The sequence below is a fragment of the Acanthochromis polyacanthus genome, chromosome 4 (genome assembly GCF_021347895.1).
Source record: "Acanthochromis polyacanthus isolate Apoly-LR-REF ecotype Palm Island chromosome 4, KAUST_Apoly_ChrSc, whole genome shotgun sequence".
NCBI classification, from domain to species: domain Eukaryota; kingdom Metazoa; phylum Chordata; class Actinopteri; family Pomacentridae; genus Acanthochromis; species Acanthochromis polyacanthus.
In genome coordinates, this window is record NC_067116.1 from 39,832,733 (window position 1) to 39,853,410 (window position 20,678).

Here is a 20,678-nt window from a genome sequence, read left to right on the forward strand (position 1 = left end):
AAAAATCAAGAGAGGAGACACACAATAAAAACATTCACGTCAGATAAAGGAAACATTTTGTCTTTATAAAAGATTCACATGTTGGTAATTAAAATAATAAAAGTTATTAATTATACCCGCTTTATCCCAGGAAAGAAGTCGCTCCAGCAGAAAAACACCAGTCAGATCACACAGTCCAAGGTTTGCTTCCAAAGTAAATAAAGCCTCACAGACGTCTGACGTAATCAGGATCAACAACTCGGTCAGTTCCAGACATTGTTGGGCCACATTCAGGAGATTCAGATCACTTTTGCCACGAAATCAACAGAATACATTTCTACACAAGCACAGGACACGAGGAGCGGGATGTCCACCATCACCAGCGGCTTTGAAAAGCAAAGCAAGCTGAAGCCTAATTACTGAATGAATAAGTTAAACAGACAGCTCATTTAGATTTATAGTCACAATTTAAATGGTGTTACTATTTACACCCAGAGCTAGCATGATTGCAGGTTGTACAAAATTATCTTACACATAATCAAACTAACTTTTCAGTTAACAAAAAAAAAAAATCATCCACTTTAAATAATTACCAGTTGTTACAGTAACAAACAGCATTTCTGAAGTGTCATCTATTTCATTCAAGCACCCAAATTTGCAGTCAAACGTTTGACTCCAGCAGTCCAACAGTGAACTGATGCTGAGACACCACAGGGGCTATACGTTGCCCTGCAAGAAAAACAGCTGAACAAACAAACACGAGGACCATAATTTATTGAACAATACGAGCTATGGACGCTGCAACTGCTATAGGCTGAAGCTTCACCTTATTTTGCCCCGAATTGTGCCTCCCAGGCAAAAGGCCTCTGAAGCTGTGGACAAATCACACCTATGTGGCAGAACTGAGCTGCAGCACTAAACCAGACCATTCTAAATCGGAATTATTTGACTGTCAAAGGTGGTTGTTGTTTTTTTACGCAACTTTAGAGCAAAAAATGAAAGGAGAAGCTCATTTCAGGCCCTAAAGTGTGCATTAAGTGGCCAAATTGGGTTAAAAAAAAAAAGACTGTCAGAGCATTAAATACTGCAACTCTGAGGTGAACAAGACAACAGTTCAGACTAAAGTTACACTACATCTGAAGAATGTGACTCTGAAGAGGATTTAGAAACTCCAACCATGCGCTGGGCTTTTAAATCCTTTGTTGTGTGTGTGATTGATGTGGCAGTAACAGTGACTGGCAGTCAAACTAGTTCTTAATGAACACAATCAGTCGGTCCGGTCATGAATACCTCTGGAGGTGTGGCAGCCAGGATTATCTCTACAGCGGTAATAATAGGAGAGAAGAAAAACACACGATCCCGTTTTCTTTTCTCACTGCTTTTCCTTCTCGGCTGAGGCACTTTTGGTGAGATCCGTCACAGCGTTGTGCTTGCCTTTTCGTTTTTTGAACCGTTCTCTGTTCCCAGCCTGCTTACCTCCTCTCTTCCTATTCCTCTGCTCCTCCTTTTTGTTCTGTGATCTCTATATGGTGAGGACCTTTCGCCTCCTTTTTCTCCAGTTCTCTGTCCTCTTTTCCCCTCCACGTCTTCAGCACGACCTCCTGCTGCCTCCGTGGTGTCGGCCGCGGCTGTCCTACGCCCTGCTGGGGTTGGAGGACGGCTTGCCTTCGTAACCGTACAGGAAAGTGGCCGCAATGACCAAAATGGCTCCAATGAAGAACACACTGTGGATGACAGCAGAAAAAGAAAAAAAACGATCAGCTCGAGATATTGTGGTTGCGGGGGGGGAAAAAAAAGCAGAAGACGGTGACGGTTGTGTCTACCCAGTGGGGTCGAAGTCCTGCAGCCAGAAGTAGGATATAAGAGTGGACAGGATGATGGAGAGTGACGTAGCAAAGCCCTTGAGGATGTTGTCTGCATACTTGATGACCGCCGCTATGACCAGACCACCCAGCGCCTGGAGAAACAACAAACACACAGACGCAGATGGACAAAGGCACGACCTGCAGGGGCCAACGGGGGAATCTGAGCCGCAAAACCGAACAGTCTGTCGCCGCAGAAGCTGTACGGTGTGACGGCTTTGGTGGGAAACGTTTTTTAAAGCACCGGCTGTGGACTGAAAGTTACCTGCAGCGCTACGACAGTCCAGGTGACTGTGTTGTATCCCTGAAACATTCCCGAGTCCCTCACACGCTCCCCGTCGTAGGCCAGCATCCCAAGGAGGCCGAACACGAAACCAAACAGCCCTGGAAACACACGAATACGTCAACACATCGACTATCGAAAAGAACGTTTCAGTTATCCAGAACGATCACTTTTACTGGTCGTGTTTCTGGAGTTTCTCACATCTGCAATTCAGCTGCATGCATTCACAATTCAAATTTCATATATTATGACTATTTTGAGTTATTTACAGTTCAATTCTAACTTGTCTTAACTCCACTTCAAGATATCTTTAATTCCCCTAAATGCAAAATATCCGCATTGTTTTTTCTAGAGATCTAAAATTAGGTTTTATCCAGTCAGAAAGAAGCTGCAGATATGTCAAACTGGAATTATGACTGGTCAAAACATAATTACAGATTTCTTGATTTAGATTTTCTGACTAGGTAAAATGATGTTACAAATATACAAGGGCGTCAGTTTGTTTTTAAAAGTGGGGGGGATGGAGACCACAGCACTTTGAGAAAATGTCGAAGAATGGCGGCAAAATGCCACAAGCTGAGCTAGAACTCACAACCATTGCACCAAAGGCGGAGGCTCAACCTGTTGAGCTATCGGTACATGCGGGTAGAGGGATCTGTGGGCCGCTATAGTACTAATTCTCCCGGGCCGAAATTTTGCCCCTGCACACCTCTGGTCGGAGCTTCCACTTGGCACGGGCGCAAATTCAGCATCTGCACGTTTTTTTTTTTAACCTCACGAAGGTGTGCTGCATGTCTGTGCAACTCTCCACAGAGTGCGGATGGTGCGTTCAGGAGCGTTCAGAAGCGTCGGAGTTTTCTATACTGCTGAAAATAACTGGGTTTACAACGGCTTACATGTGAAGAATTTGAATGTGTTGGAGACAAAATGACCCCTGACAAAAAGTGGGGGGACACATCCCCACCGTCCCCCCCTAAACTGATGCCTAAGCAAATATATATATATATATATAGCTGTCAGAAGCAGAAAGTGGGAAGTAAAAGCAGGGTAGCTCGGCTTTACAGCCATTACTGCGTATAGAAAGCGGTTTTACCACCACGTCAGAGCAGCTTGAGGTCGAATGTCTCGTAAAAACAACCACAAATCTCTAACGAACGACGCTCTCATTCTCTGCAAGCACATCCAGTTTCATGTCATTTTCAAGTGATCCCATCTACCATTTTTCTAACTAAACGCATCCAGTGAGAGGAATCAAATGAGCAGCATCATGCACAACAGTTCACAGATTTAAGGCGTCAGCTGCTACTATTTTGATTTGTACAAACTGAATCACAGACATCTCTGCAAAAGTCCAACTGAAGACAACACGGTGTAAACTGTAATGTTATTTCCAGATAGTCGAACTCAGTTAATAAATGGTAAAACTGCTTGCTGCATAATAACACATAAGAGTGAGCTGAATACCAAAACAAAACTAATTCCAACTGATTTTAAAAAAAAAAGTACGATTCGGAGGGTTACAGTGAGATTTAATATGAAGTTCCTGGAAAAATGCAAGCGGATGTAAATCTGTTTATGTGAGCTGAAGACATATTAAAGAAAGTGATATATGTTTTAATTGAAGCAACACATTTATGCACTGAGCTTCCCACATTTAGCCTTACTTCATAAAAGTACAGAGACAAGTGGAAAAAGGAGAGAGACTGAAATAAAATGTAAAAAAAAAAACTTAAATGAATGCAATGAGCTGTCACATGAAAATACTAAAGATGCTAGCTTTGTGTGCTAGCTAATGTGTTTGTATACAAACAAACACAATGGCACAGAGGTACAATGTTTAACACATTCATTCTATTAGTTTAGTTTATTAGGAAGCTACCAGTACTTCAGTCAGTCTCTTCAATTCCCTAACAGAGCATCAACTTACAATTACTTTGAACTGCGAGTCAATTAAGTGGAAAAAATTCTATTATTTTAGATAATTTTCTTATATAAAAAACAAATACATGATCTAATTTCTTAGCTGATTAATCAATGAATCATTTCAGTACTAAACCCTAATTTCCCTCCCTTGTGCAACCACAAACAAAAACAATCCGCTGCATTTTCTTCAGGGTTCTTGGTGCAGATCTGGGCTGCAACATTTAATGCAGGTGAAAAAGCTCTGAGCTCACAGCAGGAATCGTAGGAGACCTAACACATGCCTCACACGTTCCAGGGTAAAAATAAACTAGACAGGAACATTCATCTTAACAGAAGCATATCGGAGGCTTAAAAAGCCCAGCTGGCTCTCTGTGCACGGAGGAGAGGACACAAACTCGCTTCAGAAACAAGGAGAAGGCGCCTTTATCAATCTGTTTCCAGCAACAACATCTCACATCATTATTCTCCGATGACGGGGCGCCTTAATTAAATGCCACAAATGGTTTTTGCATAATTTTACAGCTCCGACGTGCACACTTGAAGATTGCTTTTTGCTGTACTTAATTTAATCTTCCACATAAGAAGAGCTGGTTTGCTGCTTATGACTGACTGGACTGAGCGGTGGATACTGACCCAGCTGGATGTTGCGGACCCAGACGCTCTGTTTGCTCTCCTTCAGGATCTTCTCAAAGTAGACGCCAGCAAACCCGCTGGAGCAGCAAGCCACCAGAACCGCTGCCACCCCGACGAACTGGGAGCCTGCTGACCTGGCCTCCTTCTCCGGAGTCACGGCAGACTCAGAGGGCCACTGCAAACACAAAACGTCGGATTTTAAGTCGCACAACAAGCGACACTGGCTTTTCCCTGGTCTTACTTAGCCTCTCTGTTCTGTAGTATAAAATGATCTGGCTGCACGTGATCCAAATCCTCTGCAGAGTGTCAATTTTTTAGTGCGGTAGGTTGCGGTTTCCTCTATGGAAGTAAATTTTGAAATCATTCCTCAATAAAGCCACCACAAATGAGCCGCTAATTACAGGCTTATACCCACACCCAGTGAGTCAGACTACCTTTAACCCAGATGTGTGACTTAGATTAAGAGGTTAAGTGTCTGAGTTAACAAAGCTATTCAAAAATGCTTTACGAGATGGAAATAAGGGAAAACCTTGCTGCTGTCAGCTCCACAAAAATGAAAACCATTGACAGGTGAAGTGAGTGTCATTGGTCATCTTATTAGAATGCAGAGTTTTGCTGGGAATCCTTGCATCCTGGCATTTATGCGGATGCTACTTTGACATGTGCTTAAACATTGTTGGATGGCAGCTGCGACCTTCCCTAACAGGACAATGTTGTCCGCCTGTTGTCCTCATTTACGAGCACCAAAAAATATTGTTTCCTCGTCTGAAAAAAAACAAAATCCAAAAAATTCCCCAAATTTCTGAAAATCTGTAAAAACCTTCAGGAAGAAAATTCCAATAATTCCCTAAAAAATTTCCCTTAAAGGTTTTATTTTAAAATTCCCCCAAATTTGGCAAGAAAATACTTGTGAATATTTTTAAAAAAATGAGTAAAAATCTTCCACAAAATCCTAAAAATATCTAAAGTGATTACGTATATATCAGTAAAACTTCTAATATTTTCTTTAAGAACATTAATAAAAAAATCAACCAAAATCCAGCGAAATTCGCTGGATTTTGGTTGATTTTTTTGTTAATGTTCTTAAAGAAACATTTTTAACATTTCTTTTTTTCCACCAAAAAATGTTCAAAGATTTCCCAAAAATGTCGAAATTACAAACATCAGAAGTTTCACGGTGAAAATATATTTTTCCTCCAAATTTTCAAACTTTAAAACGGGTCGATTTTGACCCGCAGGACGACACGAGGGTTAAATAGCCCAAGATGTTGACTTGTTCTTCAAACTCCTCAAACCCCAATCCGGCTGGGCATCTATGCATGAAGTGCATGACCCACCCTGCACCCCACAGAGCCCAAAGGATCCACTGTGACAACATCCCAGCGCCAGATACAGACCCATACACTATTAGACAGGTGGTTTTGAAAAATAGGTAGGCCTCCCCAGGACGTAGACCAGGATGACAGCTCTGTGACACGGTAACTTGCTTTGACGGGTTCTGTACAGATTATATTAACAAGATACTGGTCACCACTGGTGGCTCACTCAGCAGGGAACGCTGAGTATCATGTACAAAGGTCCTTACCAGGGTCACTGCGTAACCTACAAAGCCTACGAGACAAAACAAGATATGTTAGATTGGGTTGGACAAGGCCATGCTATCTCTTTCTCCCTTCTTTTTAGCCAGTGTAGTTAGCCAACTAAAATCTCTCTCCAGTTGTTCAACTCTCAGTTACTTATTTATGCTTTTTTGTTGTTACTTGAAACCTTTACTTCCTCTAAAATGCATGTGTCCATATAGTCACTGCCTCCTTCTACACTAAAAGCAGACCAACTCTCCTGCAACGCTGCTTTAAGCGACACAACCGAAAGTTATAACATTGGAGCAATTCAGCCAAACGTGTTGGAGACAGAAACGAATTCTAAAGAAGAATAAGGATAGAGAAAGTCAAGTTGAAAGGCTCGGTTTCTTAGGTTTGTTACACACAAAAACCTCAGAAATCTGAATCTGTGTTTTTGAGGCGGTCACGGCAAGACTGCAGTTCCAAAGTGTTTGGCTGTTTATTTTGTAGCAGATATAAAAACACAATACAGACATGCTAACAAGGTAAAAAACAACAACTTCACTTTCACCAGAGGAGGTCTTTAAAGGTCAGACTACAAATGTTCTTATTTAGATCTTTATCTTTGCAAAAAACAAGTGAATAAATGATAATCCTGTCCCTTTGAGAAAAATACTTCATACAACCAGTTTATCTATATAAAGAGGGTTAACTGTAAGATAAATGTAAAACAGGGAATATTAGAGGCATTATCTGTCCACACAAGACGTTTGTATCATAAAACTGTACATTTTGGATCAAATGAAACAGTGAATAAATAGACATATGCCAGCGAAACTTGTACAGTGATTAACATTCAGTCAAACCTCTGTGAATCCATAACACTGTGTACCTGCACTCCACACACAGGATCTTCACAGCTTTGCTGAGTTGTAAAAATGTTGCTAAGTGTGAGTTCTTGTATTATGTGCTGCAGTAAGCAGGAAAACGGGCGTTAATGCAAAAAAAGATGATGATCTCTGCTTGTGCAGACTAAAAAATGTATTGTTGTTAATGCACTTTTCTTCTGTTCTCATCCAAAGAAAGAAGCTATTGTGTGGTAAAGATCATTTCAGTAAGTTTGGGAACAAGACGCTGCTTGCTACCCCCCTCTATACCTCCTCCTCCTTCTGCACCACGACAGTCGCTACTGAGTGAAAACAGCCCAAACCTTGAAAATGAAGAGCGAAAATGAGAATCTGTAATAACACGTGATAATTAATTCCATTTAAATCGTCTTTGCTCTTGTTTGTAGGTGATGCAGTTGTCAAACACATCATACTTGACGTGATAATCTGGATGTGTCATGGATGAGCCACAGTCACGCTCCTGCACTCATCTTAATTACACCAAGAACAGTTTGGGAGGAAACGTTTCTCAAACTGGGTTTAATCCTAAATGGCATTTTCTTTGTTTTGCCAAGGAGGAGGAGGAGGTGACACAAAAACAGTCATTCCTCTTGTGACACATCATTCATCAACACATACCTCATAACCACCGGTGGCCAATATTTATTCAACGGTGCAGTTTAGCCCTCATTATTTATTTAACCTTTATGTTACTGAGCAACTGCTGCTGAGACGTTTTCTTTTCTCTGGAGATTAAAGATCACAAAAATATGACCAAGAAAAAGGCACGCTTCCAATGAATAAATGCTTCACAAAGCAAGGTGACACGCACAGAATTGCACAAATGTTTCTTCCTCTGAGATCTAAAATCACAATTAAGAGTTTCAAGTTGATTCCAGGCAACTAAAGCTTGGACTACAGGGCTAATCCAAAGTTTATAAGGCAGTGAATGGCTGTCATGAGTCTATTTTGTAAACATTCTGTGCAAATCTTCCCGGCTCCACAGTCCATAATCAGTATAAAAGTGACCACAAACTGACAATTTTTAATCACTCAGCTTACGGAACAGATTAAGTCCATTTAATAGGTAAGAGGCCTATTCAAACAGAGAAACACCACTTAAAATAATCAGTTTCTTCCTACATGAGCGTGATGAAAACAGGTGTGCACTGGCAGGAGAGTCAAAATATAAAGTCCGCCGATAGCGGATTTAGTGTCGTCATAGAAGAACTGTAAAAGGCTGCAATTAGGTCTTTATCTCAAAGTAATACTGATGGTCATTCAGATTAAAATGTTTATACAGAGCTGACTAAAAAAAAAACAGAAAAGTAGCCTGACTACCTTTCACCCACATGGAAATTCAGTCTGACTACCAGGTGGATAGAAAAGGGCTCCGCGGCTTTGTGTTGTTGCACAGCGATAACCAAACCAAGTATCAAAGAATATTCTGGTAAAAGAAGCCTGAAATGGGGCTTACGAATAATTAGGGACGCTCCTATCAAGATGTTTTTGCCCCCGATCAGAGTCATTTAATACTAAGTGTGTGCCGATACTGAGCCATTTCCTCAGCTAATACAAGTCTGTCCCTTTCTGTTGTGTGCTCTCTGAAGTGTTAGTGCAAAGACAGCAGGGTGTACTGTCGCTCCAAAAATCTGGATTCTCTATATGCATGTCAAAATCTGTGCTGTTCATTACCTGGAACACCCGGTAGACTCTCGTATTGTTTAATACTTGTACCGGTCATTTGGACTTCGAGCAATTCCACGTTAGCAAGCAGGGAGCATTGCGGGAGTTAAGTTAGCAAAGGGCACCATGACAAAGACTTCTATGATGCTTAATGTTCGACACAACTTTTTTCCTCTACCTGTCAAAGCCACTTTTATCACTTATTCACTTTACTTTTTATACTTCCGTGCCTTGACATGTGTATATACTGTTTATTGAATTTTTAATTTCACTTAGCACCCTATTGATCTTAAATTAGAATAGTTTATATACTGACCTTTACTGTCAATGTTACTAACCTGCCTTTTTGCTGGTTTATGTTGCATGTAAGCTGCTGAACACTTAAATTTCCCTCAGGATTAATAAAGGATCTATCTATCTATCTGTCTGCGAACAATTTCACATTATTTTCCATTAAGAGGCACCACACTGAACACATGCTGCTTCCTGTTTCTTGAAACGGTGAACAACTTATTGTAATTTATTCGAGCGGTTATAAGAGGCGTAAAGATGCACTGGACCTGCACAAGAGCCACTCCGGTCATTAGAATCAGCAAAGAGAGCCACTGGTAGATGCCCAGCCTTCGGCCCAGCATGGACACCGAGAACAGAGCTGTGGTCAGGATCTTCAGCTGGTACGTCACCTGACGGAGACAAAGTGGGAAAACAATCCATGAGCAAGAGCAAAGTGCTAATTGAAAAAGGCTCAAAAAGACACATCAGCTCCGGTTTGTGTCAAACTGAGTCACGCTTTCAGTCGTGTGAAGTCATTTTCTGTCACATGGCCTCCGAACCCGACCTGCCCTCTGCTGTACCTGGTAGGTGGCTGCGTCCAGGTTGGACAAGGCGACGTACAGCAGGTTGTTCTGCAGCGTGTAGATCCCCGACGGGATCGCCAGCTTCAGTGTTTCTATGGGTTTGTGAAGGATTTCCTGGCGTAGGATGCTGTTCAGAGCTCGCATGCTATAACCTGAAGAATAGAAGCAGAGAAGTCACATGTGAATCAATGAATTTAAAATTGTCTGTGGAATTTCCTTAAACAGATAGAGGTTAATGTTTTGATGATTTAAAGAGTCCATATTATGCTTATTTATAGGTTCATAACTTCATTGCTTGGGTCAACTAGAATATGTTTAAATGGTTTAATGTTGGACAGAACACATTATTTTTCTTATGCTGTGCATTACTACAACATCTGTTCTCAACTCGTCAGAAATGCTCCGTTTTAGCATCTGTCTCTTTAAAGCCCCCCTTTAATGAATTAACTTTGTTTATGTGCTGTAACTCCAGCTCTATTGGTAAAGGTTCATGAGATGTAGCCTTTACAGAGGAGGCCCTCATAAGGAAATAACAGAGTAGAAAGCAAGAAAGCTGCTCATTCTTCGTTTTCAGGATAAACTAGCTGCTTGGCAGTCGTTATGTAAATGTGTTACATGGTGATGTAGATAAGTGACGAAAAAAAATCCCAATTTGAAACGAAACGCTTCAGGCAGATATGGAGCTGTGTTTATGCTTTGGACTTTCAGCTTTGTAAGTTTGCAAATCTTTATATGCACAAAAACAGCAGCTATACAACACAGTGAAGTAAACCCAACAAGAACAATATGGACTCTGTAAAACTGCAATCCTGAACACCACAAACTGACAGTAAAGCGAAGATGACAGAGCAGTTTGGTGCCAGTAAACCGTTTCAGCTTCACTGTTTCTAATATGCCACTGAAACTGTAATTAAACAGCGTCGTGTTCCTGAAGTGGTTAAGTTAATGAAGCTCTTCTTTTCAAAGATGCAAGTTCACTGACTTGATTAAAAACTGGATCAGCTCTTGGTAATTCAGACTTACTGGCTTCTACAGATAATTTGGTCAACCTGACTTTTGAATTAGGCTTTACAACAGGAGCATTTTTAAAAAATGGCCTCTGTGTCAGTACAACAGAAGCAGCCAAACAAACCTGACACAAAATGTACAGAGCTCCAGTAGAGCAGCTCTGCCATGAACTGTACTCTTAAGATGTTTCTTTCTTTTCAGTTCTCATTGCCAAAAGGGTGATTTTTCTACATCATGTTTGTTCTTGAGGTCATAGTGGGTGGTTTTCTGTAAGAGGCCAGAAAGAAAGAAAGAAATCTTGTTTGATGTATTAGCAGAAGTTTGTTTGGTGGAGTGTGATGCAGTTGCTACTTTTTAATGGTTGTTTTGTTTTTGTAATGTGGTTACACAATATTTAAAGACAAGCTAACTTGGCTGTTTTTGTTGGTTGTCTAATTGCCAGTTTTGCAACTATTGTCTGTGTCTTTTTCAGCAATTGCTCAACATCCTGACACTGTTTTCTGCTCTCCTTTCTTGGATTGTTTGTAATATTTGCTTGCTTTAGTTAGTTTGCCAGCTCTGGCGGAATGTGGACTTGAAAAACCTGTTCCCAGTGTTGTAAGGGTGGACGAACTCCTTTAAATTATTTGTTGTGTTTGTCTTTAGTCACTTCCTTAATCTGATCCTGTGGGGAACTAATACCCTTAATCTGTAGTAGTGCTGACACCCAACTTGTGTGTTGCTTGTATTCACGAGTTAAGATATTTTGGTGTCATTTAATACAGTGTGACAATACGGACTTAACTGACCTGTAATTTGCTGCTCTTGCTTCTTTCAAGTTTACAGTCGCATTTATATGTTAGTAGTGGAGAATAAGATTATCCCCTTTCTGAGGAACACAACTCTAATCTTGTCTGTCATTAAGTGTTTTTGTTGCACTGACACATTTGTTTCGCCTGTATTTAAAAGTCCCACAAGGTGAAAAATCTATTGTGTTTTGGGGTTTCTATAAACTTGGAGGTGTAACTTCCGTCATTCCTAAAGCCCCCCCACAACTAGACAGCCTCCCAGCTTTACAGGCTATTAAAAGTTTTACTTAACAACTATATTCCGCGAGGTTTATTTACCCTCTAGAGCGGCTTCTGCTAAAATGTCTCAGCCACAAGCAAAACTCATCAAACGTTCTGTTGTTGGTTGCAAGAGTGAACACAAGAGTCGTCATGCACTCCCAGCATCTGAGGAACTGAAGATCCAGTGCATTTTTTTCAGTTTGTTGACAGAAACAGCCCTCACAACAATAGGAAAGTCCTTAGCATTAGGACGTTGTGTAGCTAATGTGGCTAACGTTACCATTCGCTTTAATAATTTGCCTCTGTGTTGGAACTTTATGAAAACTTTAAGACACATTCAGACATGGAGGAAAATTCAACACTGACTTAAAATCACTAAACAAGGACTGGGTGGTTTACTGCGTTTTCAGTGCAACCTAAACTCAGCCGGTGTTAACATCTACCGTATTTAATTCTCTCCCGCTCTCTGTGCTCACATTTACTGCATTTCAATACAGCTGATTTCACTACAAAGCTGTTTTCACTCACACACTTTTCGTCTTTGTCATCAGACGGCGAAACAAGATGCAACAGTTACCGAAACGCAATTCATTGAGACTACATGTGAACCAGAAGTCACTTCCAAGCTGCCACTCCGCAGCAAAAACACTAATTTCCACCTGCAATATTGCCTGATAAACTGGCCAAACACTTGAGTCAAAACAATGGCTGTGCTGTGAGATATTACTGTGTAAAAGGATCACTTAGAGAGAAAGTTAGAAGCATCATAAAGTCCTGGTCTCAGACACTTATTCATATTTTGCTCTGCCCTGTCAATCACAGATGTAAGGAGAGTTTTCTTCCTGAAGTCAGTTAGCGCAACTGCATTTGAAGCTACATTCACTGAAACAGCCCTTTTAGGACAAGACTAAACATAAACAAAGGGTGTAGACAGTTATGGTCAAATGAAGCATCTTTGAGGTAATTTGAGACGATACATTCTGGTGTCACGTGAGACTTTCATTAATTTGCTCCAAAAGGAGACAATATGGGACCTTTAATGTTTGGCCTTTACTGTGAGGCTTTACCTTGAGCTCTAAGAAGCATACTGACAATCAAACTAATAGATCAGACACTTAACTGATCAGTGGAAAATACAATCATGAAAACGTGCGTGCATGAAGGGTAGTTTGTGTCTCCAGTGATGCTGACTGTTTGGACTCACTGTGCTCCTTGAGGACGAGCAGCACACAGGTGAAGATCTTCATGACCTCGGCCACCACCACGGCGGAGGAGGCCAGGTACCGGGGGCCCTCCGCCTGCAGGGTGCGGGAGTAACGCATGGTGAGCACCAGGGAGGTGGTCTGGAACACCAGCACGCCCAGGGAGAGGTACTTGAGCCGGGAGGAAGCCATGGCCACGGCTCGGTGGGTCGCTGGACAAAGAGAAGAAAGAAATGAGTTAAGAAACAGGCTACAGTAAGGAGTGAAGGAAGATTTTCAGAGACAAAAAGAGACTCAAAGAAAGAGCAAATGATGACAGAGTTAGTCTCACCTTTGCTCTATTTTCTGTTAATAGCGCTTTTAAAGCAACTTCACGGGTGTAGATATTAGTCACTGCATAAAAACACTCCCCTTTTCGAGTTTTTAATCTCTGTTTTCAGCAGCTCTTTCTATCAGACAGGACAGAAAGACACACAGACAGGTACTGGAGGCTAACCCAGCTGTCAAAACAGCAGCAGCACTTCAAGCCCTGGCGTCCATTGACCTGCAACTGGACCGTCAAGCGTCCGTCCTGGACATCACCACTTCAGTTTCTCTTCCCCGACGGTCGCATTATTTCCTGCCATTACCTCCTGTTCAATTACCCGCCCGAAGAAAGACTCAATCACTCAGAGAGACGAGCTACACAAGGAAACAAATCTCGTGCATGTAAAGTCCAGAGCGGCTTCCGCGTTCACGTCTCTTCTTCGTCGGTTCGTCGCGGCTTCCTGTGAGGCTCAGCGCCCCCTGCTGGTGCGCCTGGAAACAGCTCCGCCTGAGGTCAGCTCAGGTTGTGAAATGTGAAGTTCAGCGTGATTTTTGGTGGTTTCAGGGCGGAAAAAGAGCACAATCTAATTAAATTCAAACATGAAATAGCAGTTGCAGAATTTACCTGTGCGTGTGTGTGTGTGTGTGTGTGTGTGTGTGGGGGGGGTCTATGTATTGCTGCGACTATATGATGCTTTTTCTTTAACTTTATCAATATGTTAATAATGCACTTACACACGAAACACATTTGGGTTTTTTTTTTCTCACAAGTTTTGTCCTACTACAAAACTTTGCCCACAACATTAGTGGAACTGATTGCACAAGACTGAACCTATGATCCACGCTCATTGCTTTTGCTTTAAATATCAGTATACAGAATAATAGGTTAGAAACTACGGACTTTGACAAAGATGGACTCAAGTTGCTCTGAATTTCTATCTTCAAAAATTGCCCATTTAGCAGATGAAGTTAAAGAAAGTCCTGCGTAATGTTACAAATTTGTTTGGGGTCTAATTTGGAAACCACCGACTTCAAATTTACAATCAGCAATGTGCGTAAACATAGCTATTTCTGTAAAGGACATACATGCACAAAACCATGCAGATGTGAACTATGTTTTCTTTATTTTTGACATTAGTGGGGCTGAACCAGACTTAATCTATGATCCAGAATAATAATTATGTATGCTCGAAAAACTATTCTATTCGACTTTTGCAAATTCTTGTTAACGTTGCAAAAAAGATTTGGGAAGATGGAGCGCTTATGTCGTGACTGTGGCGTGTAATTGGAGGAAAAAATTGTATAAAAATGAGAAAAATTCAAGGCCCTGAAAGGCAAATCAAAGCAAAAGGCAAAGGCAAATTTATTTATATAGCACATTTCAACAACGAGGCGATTCAAAGTGCTAATCACAATTAGTCAAATCATTTTTAGCAAAAAAAAAAAAACATTATTATTCATCAAATCTTTACTCATCTGCTTTTATTTTAAAATCTGTCCCATTTTCAGCTCTATTCATGAACAATTTTTTTTAAAAAAAAGGAACATTTAAGCACAATACTATGAAGATCTGGGCTTTATTTCGGTAAACACATTTGGTTGATCATTTGTTTTTTTTCCAACAGACAATTTATCAGTTTTTGTTCTACCTTATACAAACATGGTGAAGACTACTTCATATTGCATGTATATTATGGGCTATTTGGTTAACAGAGGAAAGTACAGTAAACATTAAAAAAACATTTTATATACAGAATATAGACATAGCCTTGCATATGTATGGAAACTGATGCATTTCTTAACAAAACTGTTGACTAAAACCTCAATGTACAGCATGTGTGTTTGTGAAACTGTAGGGACATTGTAAGTGAAGACAATGAGGCCCTGAAGCGTAAGGCACTGAGAACATACATGAAACTTTTGGTTTTGTTCACACAGGCACAGTAGTAATTTAAAACAAAGCTAACATTTTGTTGGTACAGGATGTGCGTGCTGCTGTGAGTCGAACCTTTGACAGAACGAAAGACTTTTTTCCCCCATTCTCTGCAAACAAAAACAAACAGAAACTTGCACATGATGTACATTTTTGGCAGAATAAAACAAAATTTGGTCTTACAGACACTGATGTTCCTTTTTTAAAGTTTCAAAAGTTAAACAGTGAATGATTGTCTGTGTTACACAAAGCTATGCTCGACATCGACCTTAAGACGGAAGACAAAAGAACGTTTTCCTTACTCACCTCCAGACTTGGTTTATGAATCATGACGATTACAAAAAGGTGCAGAGACACACTGATTGTAGCTAAGCAAAGGTGGTTATATAATTTTGGAAGGAAAACTACTTAGAAAAGAGGCCGTTTGAAGATAAAAACCTTTACCTCTGTAACATTCAGAATCATCCAGGAAGTGCCAACAGTATTCATATAAAAAACATTTGAAAAAGTCAACAAGTCTTTGCCAAGTTAAGCTCAACTGTTACAAGCAGAACGTGTTCTATGTGTATGTACACTTCATCATATGACATACGAACCCTGGTGACACAACAGAAACCAGACTGGCAAAACTAATGTAGGCTTATGCATGAAGTTTCTGGAATTAATCCCTCAACAGCTCAAGTACAGTGGCATTGTGTGTGGCAAGACATCCGCACAAACCCAAGTCTGAATTTCTGAAGCATGGTTATTACACCGTCCACTGACTGCAAACACAACATGCAAGTAAAAACTGCATTTTATTAACTTTCTGTAATATCTGATGGGAGATACTATAATGCATCAACTGTAACTGATGCGTTTACATGGGAAGCATAGACCTACATAGTAACATATTGCCTCCATGTGCATTTGTTTTTAATGTGTCAATTTCTTGTTTCTTGACCCTAAACATCCAATAGCCTTTTAGAAAAATTTCCCCTTTAGCACAATAAAAACAACGCATGAATAAAAGAGAGAAAGGCAACAAATAGGTAGTTTTTCTTTGAGAATAAAAGCATCACTTGAATGTGACCCAACATCTTAAAAAAGCGGATTGAACGGTTCCACTGAGGAGTTAGTATTTGCTGGCTTTTTACACTGAACGACATAAAAGGATAGCATAAGGCAGAAAGAAATAATATCATCCAGAACAGACAACGTCAACGCAGCAAGTCCACAGTCTGTGTCAGTGTCTATCTCCACAGTCTGTTTTGCTCATGCAGTACCAGCTGACCGCCATCTGGTCAGCAGCTCCTCGATGATCCCTCAATAAACAGTTTGCGTTTGTTGCGCCAAAAATTTAAAAAAAAAAGTCTTGACTCAGTCAACAGAGAGCAGAGGATGCTTGGCCCGGGATCACAGGAACTGCATGAAAAAACGATTGTAGCTTGTGACAGCTTACTCCATGCTTCTGGTATCGAGAGCTTTTGATTTCTCGCTGATAGTACTCCATAATGTTTTCAAAACTATACACAGTTTCTTTAAGTGCAAAGAGTAGAAGGAAGTATAAAAGGAGGAGGTGACTGATTATTATAATGAACGAACAAAGAGAATTAAAAAGAAAAGTGAGAAAAGCATCGATTGCGTTACTATGTGTTGTTATTTAACTACACAGGAACCCAAAGTCAGTCTGTTCATGCTTTCCTCTGCCAGGCCTACGCAAACACCTGCATGTTTCCGAGCTGAGGCTGTTGAGAGGCCTGCTGCATCTGTTGCGACTGCGCCTGCAGCTGTGCCTGCTCTGGAATGTGTGTGTGGTGTGACGTTGGCAGTGCATGGTGGGAGTTCCCCAGAGGGGTGGGGCTGGTGGTGACATCAGACCAGTCTGAGTTGGAGTGTGGTGAGGAGGAGGACCAAGGATCTGGGGATTCGGGTGAAGGGGTGAGATATGGGTGCTCACTGGGAGGGTGGGCAGAGTGGCCGGGCGTGGTGCCTTCTGAACCAGCGGTGGTGTAACTGTGCTGGGAGGGGGGTGTCGGGTATTTATCCACGGGGCTCTGCATGGGCGGATAGGAGGGCAGCGGCCGAGACTGGCCCTCGATGCCTCCGTGGCTGACGGTATGTGGGTGCTGCAGGGTGTGGGGGAGCCCGTGTGCCATACTCATCTGCTCAGGCATCTGGTACATCATACCCTGGGGGCAGTGGAGGTGACCTGGCCCCTGCTGGGAGTGACCCTGATTCTGGCTCTGCCCCTGGGACTGGGTGACTTGCACCTGCCCTGGTTGAGACTGCTTCAGCATGGCCGGGCCCGCTCCAGGTGCCATCATCTGGAACGTGACGATGGGCGGCAGCTGCTCCCTGCTCATGGTGACATTCATGGGAGTCAGCATGGCGCTCTGGCTGTGGTGTTGGGCCATGCCAGGATGGGATCCCCCCATCTGATGCGGAACAAGGCCGAACATGTGGCTGCCGTAGCTGTGCTTGGTCATGCCCACCCAGCTCTGCTGCTGTCCCAGCATGTGGCTGACAGGAGGCAGCATCTGTCTGGAGGTGGGACTGCTCAGGATGGGTGGGGAATTTGCTGTGGTGGAGACGGCGCCGGACACGTCACCTGTGTAGGAGTGAGGTGACTCCAGGGAGTCGACAGGTGACATGGTGACAGAGCTCTCTGGAAGTCCTGCTGCCTTGACACCGTTCGTGCTCCCTCCTGCTGTACCTGCTCCACTTCCTGCTCCAACTCCAGCACCCAAACCCGGCCCCTCTCCCCCGGCAGGCTTCTTTCTTCTCTTTGTCTTCATGTCTTTCAGCTCCTTAGCCCCACCGACACCTGCCACCTTCGTCCCACCTCCACCTCTCCTGCTCTTCTTCCCCTGTGGTCCGGGGCGCATGCCGATGAAGCCTGCTCCATTGGCCCCACACATGACAGAGGAGTTTCCTCCTCCACCCATGTGGTTTGGCCCGTTGTGTGGGCTGTGAACCAAGTTGTACTGGTCCAGGAGACGCACTATGTCGTGATGCATGCGCTCTTGAGCAGTATCGCGTGGAAGCCGGTCCAGGTGATCAGTGATGTCACGATTAGAGTAGTGGTCGAGCAGAACCTGAGCCGCCTCGAAGCTGCCTTCTCGGGCTGCAAGGAACAACGGTGTCTCCTCCTGAAGAAAGCAGCAAATTATGAACATGTTACTCTGAGTGATACATGATATTTTGAGTACAAATGTGTTGACAAAGAAAGGAAGCACATATGGCTACAGTTGGGTTAGTTGAATTAAGTTCAGTTCATTTGGCATGGGCAAAACTATGTGTGGTTTCTGGGGTTGCATATTTCAGTGGTTGTTTAGATACTTTTGGTCCAAAGGGAAACTTTGTCATTTCTGGAATCTGCTGTTCCAAACTCAACTCAACCTCCAGTCTCGCTGCAGAAACAAACTACCAATGTTTTCTAATAACCGTTCAGATCCACACTGAGTGACTGCAAACTGCGATTTGATAAATAAAAGATGTTCCCTTTAGTCTGCAGAGAAAAATAAATACATTTTTGGATCACAGCTTTTGTGTACAATATGTATGTGTACTTGTATTTTTAGTTTTGCACCGTCTTAGTTTGTACTTCATCAATTCTATATCTGAACTTTTACTGTGTGTACAAGTTTTCAGAATTAGTCATTTCATTGTATTCCTAATTAGCATATAAACTACTAAACAATGGTTGGAAAAAGCAGAAATGAAAAGATAACAACGCACTTTATTGTCTTGCATGTCACGATTGGCTCCGTTCTTCAAAAGCACCAGCGTGGCCTCCACATTATTAACTGCAGCTGCCCAGTGCAGAGCGGATTTGCCTAAAACAGACAAAAAGAAAAAAAAGCACATGCACGTTAACTAGAAAATCATTTTTACAATTTACTGTTCATTTTTTGTTATCTCTCTCTCAGTATAATTCAGAAACTGATCAGAGTTCTTCAGAGGTTTTCATCCATGGACTTGTCATAATTAAAAAGACAGACGGAATCCTGCTCACCTACGAGCCAGGTTAATCATACTAACACTGTTCAGTACATTGTGTAATTCTACACAAAGGCAAGTGTTGATAAAGAAGAGAAATGTGGTTTCCTGACCGTGGTCGTCGACAGCATTGATGTCAGCGTGGCAGTGGATCAGCTCTTCCACCATGCCTTCCACAGCTAGCCTGGCTGCGAGGATCAGTGGAGTGGTGCCGTCATTCATCCTCGCATCTAGTTCCGTTGCACGATTACGGATCAAAATCTGGGTGAACAAAAAGACACAAGACATCAAACAATAATGCATGACTATGTGACATATGAGTGAAGATTTCACATGTAAATATCTGTTCACTTTTGTTTATGACAGCAGTGAAATGTAAAATTACAGCTAATCTTAACTAGAATGACAGGTTTTAAATTGAAATTTTAGAGTCGTCTAACCTGAAAGACTCCCTGGGCATCAGCCGCCACAGCAGCGTGCAGCGGAGTTCTGCCCATGTTGTCGTGTGCGTTGGGATCCGCTCCAGCGTCCAGCAGTCTCTTGGCAGCATCAGCTCGGGCATATCGGGCCGCCAGGTGGAGAGCCGTCTCTCCGGTACGATCAGTCTGAGCTATTAAAGAAGCGCCCTGAGCGATCAGGTCTGAGATGACGCTCGGCCCCGGTTCGTCTCCTCCGCTCTCTTCCTCCTCTTCTCCGTGCAGGCTGCAGTCCGGGCCTCCACCATTACGCAGCGATGCCAGCATCAGAGGGGTGAAGCCATCTGAAAGAGGAGAAGTGTATTACTTCAGAAGGAATTGAAAACTAAATCAGATTTCTACATCCAGATATGCTTTCTTTCCCTCACCAGGTCCCTTAACGTTGACATCCAGACAGTCAGCATCCAGATCGGCCTGTGGAGGAGTGAGGGTGATGTCAGCAGCTTTACAGTGCTGCACGGTCCACTCTCTTCGGTCAACACCTCCATCCATCGTAATGGGCAGCAAGGGCTTGTCTTCAGTCTGTAAAAAGCGACAGAGATCACTTTTCTGCAGTTTCCAAACATTTGCTATCCAATTTAAACTGCTCAAATCCATGGACAGCTAATCTGGGTCATTATCTTTCACTTAAAATAAACTTACTCTTGGTTTCTTAGATGGGACTTCATCTTCCAGCCATCTCTGACTCTGACCTCCATCAATCATGGCTCCATCCTGTGTCTTGAAATTCCTGAAATAAGGAGGAAAATGTTAGAAACACAGCAACATTTAATTCTGCTTAAATGTATTCCAGGACACAGCATGCCTGCTCTGTTCCTCAACTTTCTTTACCCGTATTTATTCTGGAAAATCTGGGTAAATTTTATTTCGATTCATCAAACTTTTAAGAACAATTTCTTCTCAGCCATCTCTGATTCCCCTGAAAATTGAAATGCATATATACAGATACGTATAATGACGTGGAATTGCAGCTGGACATATCAAATGTTCAAAGATATAAGTCTGACATCTTCACAGTTATTTATCATCATGCTATTGATTCAGAACCTAA

At 42.1% G+C, this 20,678-nt stretch overlaps 2 protein-coding genes across 4 annotated transcripts in view; both read right to left on the bottom strand.

The window, feature by feature from the left end:
- Positions 1–44: 44 nt before the first annotated feature.
- On the bottom strand, positions 45–13,697 carry slc35a3a (solute carrier family 35 member A3a). 3 transcript variants are annotated; one of them, XM_022205001.2, is made up of 8 exons: positions 13,476–13,697; positions 12,934–13,143; positions 9,670–9,824; positions 9,376–9,498; positions 4,681–4,855; positions 2,107–2,225; positions 1,803–1,936; positions 45–1,703 (listed from the first exon to the last, which is right to left on the bottom strand). In XM_022205001.2, exons 2-8 carry the CDS (start codon positions 13,121–13,123, stop codon positions 1,613–1,615), a joined length of 987 nt encoding a protein of 328 aa, XP_022060693.1. In that variant the 5' UTR covers positions 13,124–13,143; positions 13,476–13,697; the 3' UTR covers positions 45–1,612. The 3 variants fall into 3 exon arrangements, with proteins under 3 accessions (XP_022060693.1, XP_022060692.1, XP_022060691.1); XM_022205000.2 differs by having other exon boundaries at positions 13,428–13,697; XM_022204999.2 differs by having other exon boundaries at positions 13,263–13,697.
- A 1,098-nt stretch (positions 13,698–14,795) lies between these two features.
- notch2 (notch receptor 2) overlaps positions 14,796–20,678 on the bottom strand; it is a 46,611-nt gene continuing 40,728 nt past the window's right edge. The window contains exons 30-35 of the mRNA XM_022205004.2: positions 20,270–20,357; positions 19,996–20,149; positions 19,592–19,911; positions 19,265–19,412; positions 18,891–18,988; positions 14,796–18,301 (exon numbers count right to left, since the gene is read on the bottom strand). Coding sequence (XP_022060696.1) covers positions 16,865–18,301; positions 18,891–18,988; positions 19,265–19,412; positions 19,592–19,911; positions 19,996–20,149; positions 20,270–20,357 — 2,245 coding nt within the window. The 3' untranslated portion in view covers positions 14,796–16,864. The remainder of the gene's footprint in view (positions 18,302–18,890; positions 18,989–19,264; positions 19,413–19,591; positions 19,912–19,995; positions 20,150–20,269; positions 20,358–20,678) is intronic.

What these genes read in the sequence shown, in the direction of transcription:
- slc35a3a (XM_022205001.2), bottom strand. Translation starts at nt 13,123, where the DNA reads ATGGCTTCCTCCCGGCTCAAGTACCTCTCCCTGGGCGTGCTGGTGTTC. An exon ending in GCTCGTCCTCAAGGAGCACA is followed by an intron (nt 9,825 to 12,933) that starts GTGAGTCCAAAC and finishes TCTATTCTTCAG; the next exon opens with GTTATAGCATGCGAGCTCTG. An exon ending in GGTCCGCAACATCCAGCTGG is followed by an intron (nt 2,226 to 4,680) that starts GTCAGTATCCAC and finishes GTGTGTTTCCAG; the next exon opens with GGCTGTTTGGTTTCGTGTTC.